Genomic DNA, 12236 nt, shown 5'->3' on the forward strand with positions numbered 1-12236 from the left:
ATAAGCAGATGTTGGCATTGTGGTTTTATGTTGACTGAGCAGTCGGCAACAAAGGGATGCCGTGCACGTGTCTGGAAACAATTAGAGACTTGCAGAAAACAAAATGGAGGAAGTCACTGGGGTCCTCTCTGAAAACTTATTCATCATGCTGGGATCGACACTGCTCAGAGAGGAGCATCTGTAAAGTCTAAGCTCGAGGTGGCCGGGTTTAGCCCCACGATCCCGCTGGCTTTAGTGGTGAACTGAACCCTCCGCCACCCCCCTGGGGGGCCTGCTGGGTCCTGCCTACGGCCTGCTGCGGCAGCAGACCGAGAAATATGGGAGTAGAGGTCACGGACAACATCCTACGGGGCTAGTTTTGCCTAGAAAACAGCCATTTTCTACGCCTAGCAGTCCAACGCACCGGGCATAAACGTCCACTGTCCAAAGTCGCCTACAGATGTCTGCACACACGGGTGTCGCAGCAGCCTCGCACCACGAGCCCGGTGCACGTGCGGGCTGTACCTCATCCGCGGGGCACGGCTGGGGCCCGCCGAAGACCGAGCAGGTTGCCACCTGTGGGTAAGAGGCAGGGCAGGGCAGCGGAGCCGGGGACGGGCGCTCGCCTCCCGCTCCCCTGTGCCTGGCAGGGTCCCTCGGCGCATCTGCCTCGCCGTGCCCTTGCCGTCCTGCCAGCCTGTCCCGGAGCCTGTGAGCAGGCTCTCTGGCACACAAGCCGTTTTCTTTGCTGTCAAGACCTGCTCCCATTTGAATTATTTTAGCACTGCTGAAATAAAAATAAAATAATTGGGATGGGTGACTTACTCTTTTCAGTTTTATTTCAGCCCTGACACAAGTTGGCTGAGTTTCAATGAACTGATTTATACCAAACACTGCTCTGCCATATTCACAGCTTATCTTTATCTACAAGAATGAAAATATCTGTCAGCAGCAGGTTTAAGCCAGCTCATACAGGAGCTGCTGGAAGGAGCTGTGTGTGTGTCGTCCTTCAGGGTTGGGGCTTCGGACTGGATTGCAGGTGAATGTATCTGCTGTGCCCAAGGCCTCCCTCCCTGTGGCCGTCTCGGTGACTCAGCTTGTCAGTATGGCACGGGCGGCGTTTCAGCTCCGGGTTCAAAACCCAGATGATATCACGCCCATTTCTGTAAGGACAAGGTGCTACCATCTTAGCTTGTGTGACTCAGCACCCTGGTGGAGATGTCCTAGCTGGCTGGCTCAAAGGACAGGGCTGAGCTTCAGAAGATGAAAAAGGACGTTTTCCACCTTGCTAAAAGTAAGTTCAATTCTTAGTGAAATCTCATTTAGTTATAACCTGAGAATCTAAATAGGGTCTCATACTGGAGCTTTCTGAGCACAGCAACTGGGCTTCTAGCAAGAATCACAGGATAGAGCAGTTGTTGTGGTTTAGGCAATACACATCCACATCTTAAGTCTCGACTGTGAGTGCTCAGTGGCAGAGCCAGGGAGATGCCAGTATGGGAGAAGAGCAGCCCTGCACAGCGAAACACAACCTGACATGTGCTGCGCCATGAAATCCCACAAGTGATCAGAGATGTCAGCTCAACCACATGTCTTCCAATAAATCTTTTATAATACTTGGTAAAACCTTATACCCAGCTGACTCTAGGGGACCAAGAAGACTGTCTGATACTGCTTCTATATCTTCTGGGTCTTCAATCTGACAAGTGCAGGAACGCTACATAACCAAGATATGGAGATGACACTATTCTCAGTGCTAAAATAATACCAAGGGTTTCACTGCTGAGCTCCCTTCAGGGACAGGTAAAAGACTTTTTATGAAGGTTGATAACAACAACAACAACAGATGATACTAGAACTAGTGCTCGGATCTCCAGACCCAGCCAAGAAGACGACTTCTGTTTTGAATCTAGAATGAGAAGCGGAGGCTGGATTTCCACCCCTGTGCAGGCGCTTAGCTGTGTTAGAGATGTGTGGGATATCTGTTGTGCATAATTTCCAAGAAGTCCTCACCCTTGTCCCCCTCCTAAATTAACCCTTTGTCCAAAAATATAAAAAGTGAAGTGCACCTCATACCGAGCCTGGACAAGATGGCGCTTGCTGCGGAATGTACTCCTGCTCCAAGTCACTGTCACCTTTTTCATTAAGCATTTAAGAGACAACGGCAAGCAGTTTTTAGGGTACTGACCTATTATTCCTTACTTCAGAAATGCTTGCTTCTTCCTTCATGTATTTTCTCTGATTTTTTTTCCCCAAATAGCTGCACAACCTCAGCAGCAGGGGTAGAAAGGCATGCCCCAGGTTAGGAATAGGAGAAATTGCAGGGCCAGGGGATGTGAACTGGGAAGCAGGTGGCTACAGCCCGCAATTCCTGTGCTCCTCCTAATAGCTGGTGGCCTTGTTTCAAGTCCCCTTTCCCACTCATCCAAACAGAGGAAGGAAAGAAATCAGGGATTTTTGTTTTCAGAGCTATAGGATTGTGAGCCGTGGGTCAGTGCTCTTGCTTCTCCTAAAACAGCTTGCTGGAGAGAAACTGGAACAACATCAGGCTTAAGTATCAGTACAAAGTTGTTCAGCCTTGTACAGGCACAGACGCTTTGGCATCTTTGTGCCCAGAAGCAAAACCACAGGTATTTAGGTTGCCTTCACATTTTTCCAGGTCACTTCCAGAGCTGTTGCCCGCTCAGGCCTTGGCAAGTGTGTAGCTGGGTGTTAAGGTTATCCACAGCCAGGCTAAGCCCTGGGTTTCTGAAGAAAACATGAAAAATGTGATCCAAATGGTAAATTAGAAACAAAAACAAAAAAAGGGAAACTTCCAAAAATTGAGTATTCCTTTCTGAACAGTCTGAACTGACTATTCATTCATGGGAATGGGGCACTTAGGGCATGAATTTCTGTTCTGCCTCTAGCGAGCAGAGGCAGCAGGCATGGGTTGTTTCTGAGGATGCTGCAAGCCCCACTGCAGCTGGCAGGGTGGGAGAAGGTTTCTTCCTGCTGTTCCTTTGTAACTAGTGTAACTTAGCTGTAAAGCGGAGAGCTCCTGTTGCTTGCAAACTTGCATCTATTCAGCCTTTTGTTATTAAAATTTTTCTTGCCATTTAGGCGCTTCTAATCCCTTTAAAATATGGTTGGGCTCTTGGTTGCTGTGATACCCTGTGGCATGGAGGACCTCCTGTTCATCCTTCATGGCACGCAGCTGCCTGCATCAGACTTTCTTCTGAAGAAGACGACACTGAAGCTGCTGTTCCATGTTACTCAGTATCCTGCCCCACAAAATCAAACCATCACAAGTGGTGATTAGCTATTGCCAGGGAAGATGCTGTCTCTGAAAGAGAGGTGGTGCATGCGGTGTCCCGTGATTCCTAAGAGCTCTATCTTTTCCATTTAAAGATACTTAAATGCCAAAAACAGCATTACGGGCATATGTTCAGGGAATTGACAGAATCAGAGGTTCGTAAGGACTTTTGTCCCCTCGCATTTAAAACTCGAGAAGAGGCGTGATGGGAAGAGGCGCGAGATGCCTGCTGCTGAGCTATAAAGGCTTTTTTGTGCTGAATCATCCGGGCTAAAAAGAGCTCTGGCTCTCCCCTGCTAAGTGGCCTGGGGCTGCTGGTGGACCCCACGGAGCCAGCCTTAGTTAGCCAGCATCAGCTGCTGCGAGCAGTGTCTGCATTCTCCCGCCATAACGCCAGCTACAAAAGGGGTGGGGGGGTAAATTTGGATTTTCTTATATTGCTCTCCCACTGAGACTTCCACTTAAAGCCGTAGTTCAGGCCAGAGTGCAAGTCAGTACGGGAGCAGTGTGGGTTTAACGTGAGTTCACGCAGATGCGACCGTACAGACATGACGCTGCAGGGAGTTTGTGAGAAGAGCGGGGAGGATGCTGCATCTCCAGCCAGCACATGGACCTGGCTTTTTATTACCTTGACGAGAGGAGGAAGTAGCTGTGGGACACTCATCCCAGCAAAGTAACCTCTCAATGAAAGCAACCATCCACCAGCAGCCCCTGCTGTCACAGGCTTCCCACTTTGCTAGAACGGAGCCATGCCACAGAAAGCTTCCTGCAAGGGCAGGTTTGATTGAGAGGGAGCACTTCAATAGCCTGTTTCCATCAGTGCCCACAAGACCAGGCTTCCTGGGAACCTTCGAATATTGCAGCACTCCAAAGAAACCAAAAGCCTACAAAAAGAAGATGGTAAATGGAAATAGCAGCCTCACATTTCCTTCACTTTACTGAAATTGGATGTGGTTCACTTACGTTCCCTCCTTTTGTTCATCTTCCCAGACAGTCTCAGGTGAAGAGGGGAGACTGAGTGCTTATATCGACAGCGCTCATGGCTCTCCTGTCTGTAGCCGTATTTTTCAGGCGCAGCCTGGTATTCACCAGGACGTGTCCTAGCCCACGGGGCAGGTTTGGTCAGAAGCCTCTCCTTAAAAAGTTATGCTGGAAACTTTTTCCAGTGTTGGCAAATACGGATGTACTTTGTATAAAGAAAGGTCTCCCACACCTGCACAGGAGGAGGTTCAATGGGCAATAAATCGGACAGGTGCACAGAGGATGGGATACTCTTCCTGCCTCAAGGCTGGATGTACGTGAAGAATTGATGGGCAGCCACAACGTAGCTCGATGCAAGTCCCCATAACAGGATGACTTTATCACCTTATTGGCAGGTGAATTTATTTTAAAGCAGTACTGATGTGACTCGCTTACCTTCATAACTCTCGTACCCACATACTCACGAGATGGGTGTATCCAAGCCGCCTGACCAGCATGCAGACACCAGGATGTGTGTGTCCATCTTCGTGGTGACTTTGAGAGTGAGGGATGGTATCATTGTGTCCTCATCAAACTTCCTGTGTTCCCCTTAGATTGGTGACTGTGTGCTGGCTCTGGATGTGCCTTTTGTACCCTTTAGTTGCTGGCAGGAACTACACTGTCCATCCTGCTCCACCTCTGGGAGTTACCAGCATTTACTCCCTGCCCTTTGTTTCTTGACCACATCCTGAGCAGCTGCAAACTGTGTGTGTGATGGCATCTTAGTGGGCTCCTCACTGAGGTCCCATCAGCACCTGCCACTCTTACAGCATTCACTTGGAGTCTCCTGCCTTTGATCCCTGCCGGTGCCTCACACCCAGCCACGGCCATTCCTTCCCCATTCATCCCCATCTTCCCATTTCTATTACTATTACAATCTTCTGTCTTTAGAAGTCAGTTAAATCTGTAAGAATTTTTTTTCTGAATGAATTCTGTAAGAAATTCTGTAAGACATTTTTTTGTGGGGGGAATTAGCATTATGGACATTAAAAGGCACGAAATTGTGTAATTTTTTTTTAAATCAGCTGCTTCAAGGGAGAAAATGAGAAATGTTTTTCAGAACAGATTTCCTTTATATGAGAAAGCAGAAGCTCCATTCCTCTCCCTTTCTCACACCATCTGTGTTTATTAACTCTAACTATTTTAGAAACAAAACATGTCTTACATCTTTCATGTAAGCCAAGCTAACACAATCTACATAACCATCAAGGCAAGTGCAGGGGCCACGTAGGAAGGGAAGATAAAAAGCTTTCTTTTATGCTTTCTTCTGAAACTCTCCACAATTCATGGGTAAGTACAAGGCAGACATTACATGAAACTACGCAGACAACCCAGATCAGCCCTTCGGTGCATCCAGCCCAAAATCTTGTTTTCAGCAGCAGCTCTGAGAGAACAGGCAAGGAAGACTGCAGGAATAGGGCAGACACATATAATAACATCCTCCCCCTATTCTCCCAGCCTCTAATAATTTTCAACATATTTTCTATGTGTTTAGCAACTCTCAAGTGATTTCTATTCCATTTATTTGTTCTTTGAACAAACTGTAATCTCCAACATCCGTTGTCAAAGGACTCAATAGGTGCTTCAAGCTCATTGCATGAAGTGCTGCTCCTCTTCACTTATTTTAAACTCATTCTCTTATAGTTTCTTTTGATGCTCCTGAGTTCTTTTATCTGGTTCTACCAAGAGCCTCAGTCATGTGGCACCCAAGTCCAACTAACGGTCTTTGAATAACCAGTCAATAATAATTAAATAATAACTGAATAACTAAAAAAAAAAATTAGTTATCTCCCAGCATCCTGAAGGAGCATGACCATAGCTTATGCTCTACCTTTTGTAACCTGATTTGGGTCCTGAGGCTCAGGTGTCAGCTCTGTTATGAAAGTGCATTGTGGGTGCTGCTCTGCAGAGGGGTATCAAAATGGAAATCAGCATTAGAAGTAGCACGATTTATTTCTTTGAAAAGAAAGACTTCAGATCAGTTAGTTGTAAGTTTTTTTTCTCCAAATAATGCTTTTCCACAATTATGTTAAGCTGATGAGTCTGCCTTTAGAGAGAGTTTAAGTCTTTTTAGCTCCGATTTCTGTTATATGCCATACCTGAAGTCTTAGCTTGTTTCTCCAGCACACGGTGTCTAGTACCACACATGCATTTCCCACTCCAATGAGTGCATTGTGATGCTGATGTCCAGGAGGTAAGTGTTTCACTTGGGTGTATTTCCCAATCATTCTTTAAAAGGAAGACCTTTTTCTTTCTGGGGTTTTCAGATGCTACATCTTATTCCATGCTTTTGTTGCCTATAGACTTCTCATAGTACAAGGAAAGATGTTTCTAGTGGCAGCAATCGTTAATTTAGATAAACGGTAATTCTGAATGTGTATAAAACACTTTTCCAACCACAGAATCTCACAATGCTCAGTCTGTGCAAGCCAGAAGTGCTGCCCGTTGGGGGTTAAAGGACAAGTGCCAGGCAGAGCGCACCCCAAGCAGGAGTGAGGCAAGGCTTGCAGGTTGCAAGCTCGGCTCTGCCCAGGGCAAGCTCACTGGAAGGGCTTGAAAACACACAGATGCTCATGCTGTGCCTATGTTTGGGGTGAATGACACCCCGTGAGGACTCAGGGCTGCAGCCCATGACATCCCCTCAGTGGTGGGGCTGCTCTGGTTTTTGACTGACCAGGACCAGCCAGGCTCCGTCTCTGCTGGAAGGATGGCGGCTCTCACCCCGGGTCAGAGGGAAATATGATGGAGAAAGAGAAATGCAGGGCTTGGGGGGGCCCTGGTGACACAGCAGAAGCAAAGACATCCTGACAGCTGGGTCTCACCTGACTTTCAACAGGTTGGCATTTATATTTTATTTATACATTTAACAGAAAACAGGTAATTAGCCAGTAAGATAAGTCATAAAACAGCAGTAATATAACATAGATCATACTTGATGTAACACCTACTGTCAGAAAAACTCTACGTACATAAGCCCACAAGATACCATGCATGGAGAGTAAGCACAAGAGATTGCTCCCCAGGTGCTGGGCCTGGGGAGCTCTTGAAATTCTGGCAGCAAGTGATTTTATGATTTAGTTCACATTCTTCCTTTCCCTGTAAACAATTTGGTCTGGATGTAAACTGTTCAGGAAATGCTATGATGAGACAAATGCTCAGGGCTGTGCAGAGGCCATGCCAAGCTTGACTCCAGGGGTGGCCAGGACTTGGGGCTACCTCCACATAGCTGCCTATCACTAGGGCAGAAGGGCACACAGCCCATGGCTCCTCTGGGCAGGGCTAGTGGTTTCAGCCCAAGCATCCCTTCCTAGTACACGCAGCAGTGTCCAGGACAGGCACTCATCCTCCACACTTGTTTTTACTCGTTTTCCCTGTGCTTGATTAAAGACCTGTCTGTCCTGAGCAGGAGCAAACCCCTGTGCAGATGGCCACTCGGTTCTTCTGTAGGTTGAGGTCTGCCATGAAGGGTGGGTGGACTTTAAGCCCTTCTAGGGAAGCAGGGTAAAAAAATCAGGAATAGATCTATAGCAGCTAATTTTATCTCTTAAACTGTACATGGAAACAAGTAACTCAGTGCAGTGACCTCCATGGGGTTACTATGAGGTTAATGTCAAGGCTGTGTTACGCTTTTTCAGCTTCCTTTTCCAACTTCAAGACTGCAGTTGTTGATTTTTTTTTAATTGGCAAAACACAAGAATGTCCCAGAGATGGGATTGCAGTAGGAATCAAGTAGGGACAATGGGGCTCAGTATATTATCTTACTTTTTAAAGTGTTTTATCAATTCCAGAGCTGAAAATACCTATTTTTTAAAAGCACAGGTCCTGAAGTGCAGAACCCCTTTTCTGCAGCAAATCCTCTGACCAGGGAACTGTGGAATATGCCAAACCTCATTTGACTGCGTGGACAATCAAAGCTTGAACTTTTAGTCCCTTTTCTTTTGCGTCTACTTTTAAGGCTCAGTCCTAGCTCATCACAGTCAAAATAATTCCTGTTAAACTGCTGTAAGCGTGCACCTACACAGTAGCAGGCAGCTGCAGGAAGGGCCGGAGCAGAGTCCCTTTTCCAGTCTGCTCCCTTTCCCTTGCGTAACACTTGAGTCCTTTGGGATCTGCAGAAATGGGATGTGTCTGATTCTCCGACTGTCAGAGAAACAGCTTGTGGGACACTGCAAGGTTAACACCCATAGCGGTGTAGTTAAAAGCCATGTCTTTTCTGCTAACTGGACTATTGTAGAAGACACAGATTTCCTTTCTTTATTTCTCCTTTGACAAGAAGGCCATTAATTTCCCAACTGCTTCCTGCAGCAGTCCTAGCTCATGCCAGTCTTGCCTTTCCTGGATCAGCCGTTTCCTTGGCTGGCACAAGTGTCTGTATGAACAGATCAAAGCAGCTACCAGAACTGGGTTAAAATTAAGATTGCAAGAAAAGAAAAATAAAAAAAAAAGGGTTCATTTTAACCCGAATCAGTTCCTCAATCCTGTGCTCAACATTGTCAGGGGGAAGTAAAAAAGTGACACAATGGGAGAGTGACAAGCAAATGATGTGTGAAACGACAGCCTGAACTATAAATGGATGGACATGACTAGTCTCAGTCACGCGGCTTTAGACAATATAAAAACCTCTTTAAGCCTTCAAGCATCTTTATAGCCTTAAGTTGCCATTTCTCCTCTCTCTGAAACAATCTCCAAAAATGGAGAGTGGCAACAGCGGCAGAAGAAAACCAAGACCAATACTGTGAGTATGTGTACGGGGCCAGCAGCTCTCTTCCGAGGGCCCAGCCTTGTCCCCAGCTCCCTGAGCTGCCCAGGAGACCCTGCAGGGACAACGTCTCATTTTGCTTTCCTGACTTCTTGCAGCCTGCAGAGACTGGAGCAAGACTCTGCTCTGCTGAAGAGTGAGAATTTAGAGGCCATGCTGGGTAGTCCTGGGAGATGTGTGTCCTGGCTCACACACACCACTAGAACTGGAGCAGATTTATTCCAGTTTGATTTCCTACATTCAGGAGGACTCCCTGAGGGGATGAATTCTGACCTGCAGCTCATAGGGTTGGGAGGAGAAAGCTCCAGCCCTGCCAGCCAGCCCTTCACTCCCTGTATTCCGCTTCTGCATCATCTGCTGTCTGATTTCTGGTGGGAGATGGGCTGATGACGGTACCCACTGCAGGTACATTTTCATTTTTGGTGTCTGACTTTGACTATTTGATTGGAAAACAAAAGGAAGTGCTAAGCCGTCACCTGCAAAGTGTCCTGCCCAAGTGGTCCAGGTTATCCATGCTAGTGAGTACAGGTACCGCTGCTGGGAGCTGCTCACTGTGGGTGCTGACACCTGGGGATCCGGCTTTTGCTCTTTCTGACAGATATCACTAGGGAATCCTGCTGGCATCATGGTATGAAACGTGGCTGTGTGCTTTTACTGAGCAAAGCATGGGAGGAAAGCCCCTTTTTGGGGCTGCAGCAGGGGGATGGGAGCAGCCCATAAGCAACTTGACCGTCACCTTGTACAGAGACCATGTGGGACCCCACGGTGCTCTTGGGTTCCTGAGGTGCTCTTGGTTGAGTAGGTCTACGCAGTCCATTCCTCAGACCAACTGGAAAATGACTGCACCACTGTTATAAAAACAAGAAATAATGGAATGTTCTGGAGCTGCAGTGTCCTGTAGCTCCAAAAGCAACATAAATTCGTCAAAGGTCCCCATCATTCTCAAAGTGTAAAGAAAAAAAGACAGATAAATGTAGGGGAAAGCGAGAGATGAACTGAAAGGTTGCTATTTTGGGGTATGAATTTACCTTTCAATTAAAAGCAAGGTCTTTCAGTCTGGGGAGAACCTGCACTTAGTTCTGGATCGTGTGCCTTTGCTGCCCTTTTTGTTTACAAAATAAGCTGCAAAAAGCAGTTGTTATTCTAGACATGAATATTTTTTATCTGAGAGCTACTGCCTACCAGAAATTTTGGTATTTTTTTAAATGTTGGCTAATTTTGTGTTTTGAGTAGGAAGCTTTAACTTCACACCAGTTCTACACATGCTCTACATGCTCTTCTGCTATCCAGCAGTTTGGGCAAGATAAACCTGTAACCAAGATGTTCCTCCACTAATTTCTATGGCTTTTATCGGGATTTTATTATTGCTCACCTTACTGTGGACTTCGAGAAGACGTGGGGAGTGTATGAATTATTTTAAAATTATTTAATCTTTAAAATATCACTGGTATGCAGGCAAGTATCCTTATATATCTACCCAGCTTTTGCTTTTGCTTTCTGACTGGTCAATAAAGCAGGAAAGGCAGTGCCAGGTAAGCTGCCTGCAGCGATCTCTGCGGGAGGCCTGCCTCTCCCACGGACTGTGCTAACCACCTCTCCTCCTGCTCCGGATGCCTTCCCAAATCCTCAGTCCCCTCCCGACACCTCCGTGCTGTTTGTCCTGCACCACCCCAGCACTTGCAGGAGAGGGGAACCCCTGGGGCACCACCCCGTCTCACCCACGCTTACGGTGGAAGGGAGCGCACAGGTAGCGTCGAGGCAGGAAAAGTCTCTGAAAAGCAGCAAGAATTAGCAACGTCTTGCATGCCAAAGCAAGTCCTAAAGCAGGCAGAGCAGCAGCTGGGGAAGGTAGCAACCCAGCCCCGACATCCCCCCTTGTCTGTCTGTCCACCTTGGCACAAGGTAGGAGGCAGTGGGCAGCTCCGGCACTGGCACCCTCAGTCTGCTCGATGGGTCACCCACTGGGAGCGACAAGGAGGAACAGCACTTGGTATCATCCTGGGCACCTGCCTGCCTGCCAGGCTTGCTCTTTAAAATAGGCTGTCAAGCACAGACAGCTATTGAATCAATATGGATTTTATTCTACAGCCCGTGCCTGGTAGCTGTCGATGCCACTTCTGCTGGCATGGGGTGGGCTCTGCCGCTGTACACCAGGACGGATATGGGCTACGAGAGAGAGGATACCAGTGCTGACTCCTTGGTGCCCATCTCGGATGACTCTGAGAAAGCAGCCAAACAGGAAGACTTCAGAGACGGCGTCTCTGTGTTGCCACTGCCAGTCTCCCCCACCAGCACCAAACATGCATGTTTGCCAAGCACAGAGGAGAGTTTGGATATACTGCAGTCGGTCAGTCCTTCGGATGAGATGTGAAAGCAGAGGCCTCCTCCACCAGCCCCACAGAACCTGTTGCATGTCCCAAACAGACTATGAAAATCAGCCGACATCCAGATCACCGTCTCCTCTTCCACCAGACAGCTTCTCACGCCCTTCCTAAGGCTGTAAATTGCTGTGGATAATAGCTGTGACGTTTATCCAGATCGTGGCTGCCTATCTGTGCTTGCGCGGAGGATCCGGTGCTTGCTGGTCCCATTGGAGAGGTGGCGTCCAGCTACTTGGAGCTTGTGTACTTGGTGACGGCCTTGGTGCCCTCTGAGACAGCGTGCTTGGCCAGCTCTCCCGGGAGCAGCAGGCGCACGGCCGTCTGAATCTCCCGGGAGGTGATGGTGGAGCGCTTGTTGTAATGGGCCAGGCGGGAGGCTTCTCCAGCGATGCGCTCGAAGATGTCGTTGACGAAGGAGTTCATGATGCCCATAGCCTTGGAGGAGATGCCGGTGTCGGGGTGGACCTGCTTCAGCACCTTGTAGACATAGATGGAGTAGCTTTCTTTCCTGCTCTTGTGTCGCTTTTTATCGCCCTTCTTCTGGGTCTTCGTCACGGCTTTCTTGGAGCCCTTTTTGGGGGCAGAGGTGGACTTCGCTGGCTCTGGCATCCTGAGAGCTCTTTCTCAGGGTCTTGGAGCTGCTTGGAAAGAACACCAAAAAAATCAAGTTCTTTTCTGTTCTTCTACAGTATAGTTTTACTGAAAGACCGAGAGTCTGAGTTGGTGACAAGCGACATCTCTGAATCTGAAACAAACACCCCATGACCCCATGGAAGCATTTTTGAACTGCCAGCGAGAACCG

General features: G+C 47.8%; 1 protein-coding gene across 1 annotated transcript; it reads right to left on the reverse strand.

Moving 5' to 3' along the window:
* Positions 1-11662: 11662 nt before the first annotated feature.
* On the reverse strand, positions 11663-12049 carry LOC104624399 (histone H2B 5-like). The gene has a single exon (XM_010291757.1). The coding sequence runs from the start codon at positions 12041-12043 to the stop codon at positions 11663-11665; it is 381 nt and encodes a 126-aa protein (XP_010290059.1). The 5' UTR covers positions 12044-12049.
* Between the last annotated feature and the right edge of the window lie 187 nt (positions 12050-12236).

This window comes from Phaethon lepturus, unplaced genomic scaffold, assembly GCF_000687285.1.
Source record: "Phaethon lepturus isolate BGI_N335 unplaced genomic scaffold, ASM68728v1 scaffold15517, whole genome shotgun sequence".
NCBI lineage: Eukaryota > Metazoa > Chordata > Aves > Phaethontiformes > Phaethontidae > Phaethon > Phaethon lepturus.

Bases quoted from the DNA above. Each gene is read 5' to 3' on its own strand.
- LOC104624399 (XM_010291757.1), bottom strand. From the start codon at position 12,043: ATGCCAGAGCCAGCGAAGTCCACCTCTGCCCCCAAAAAGGGCTCCAAG.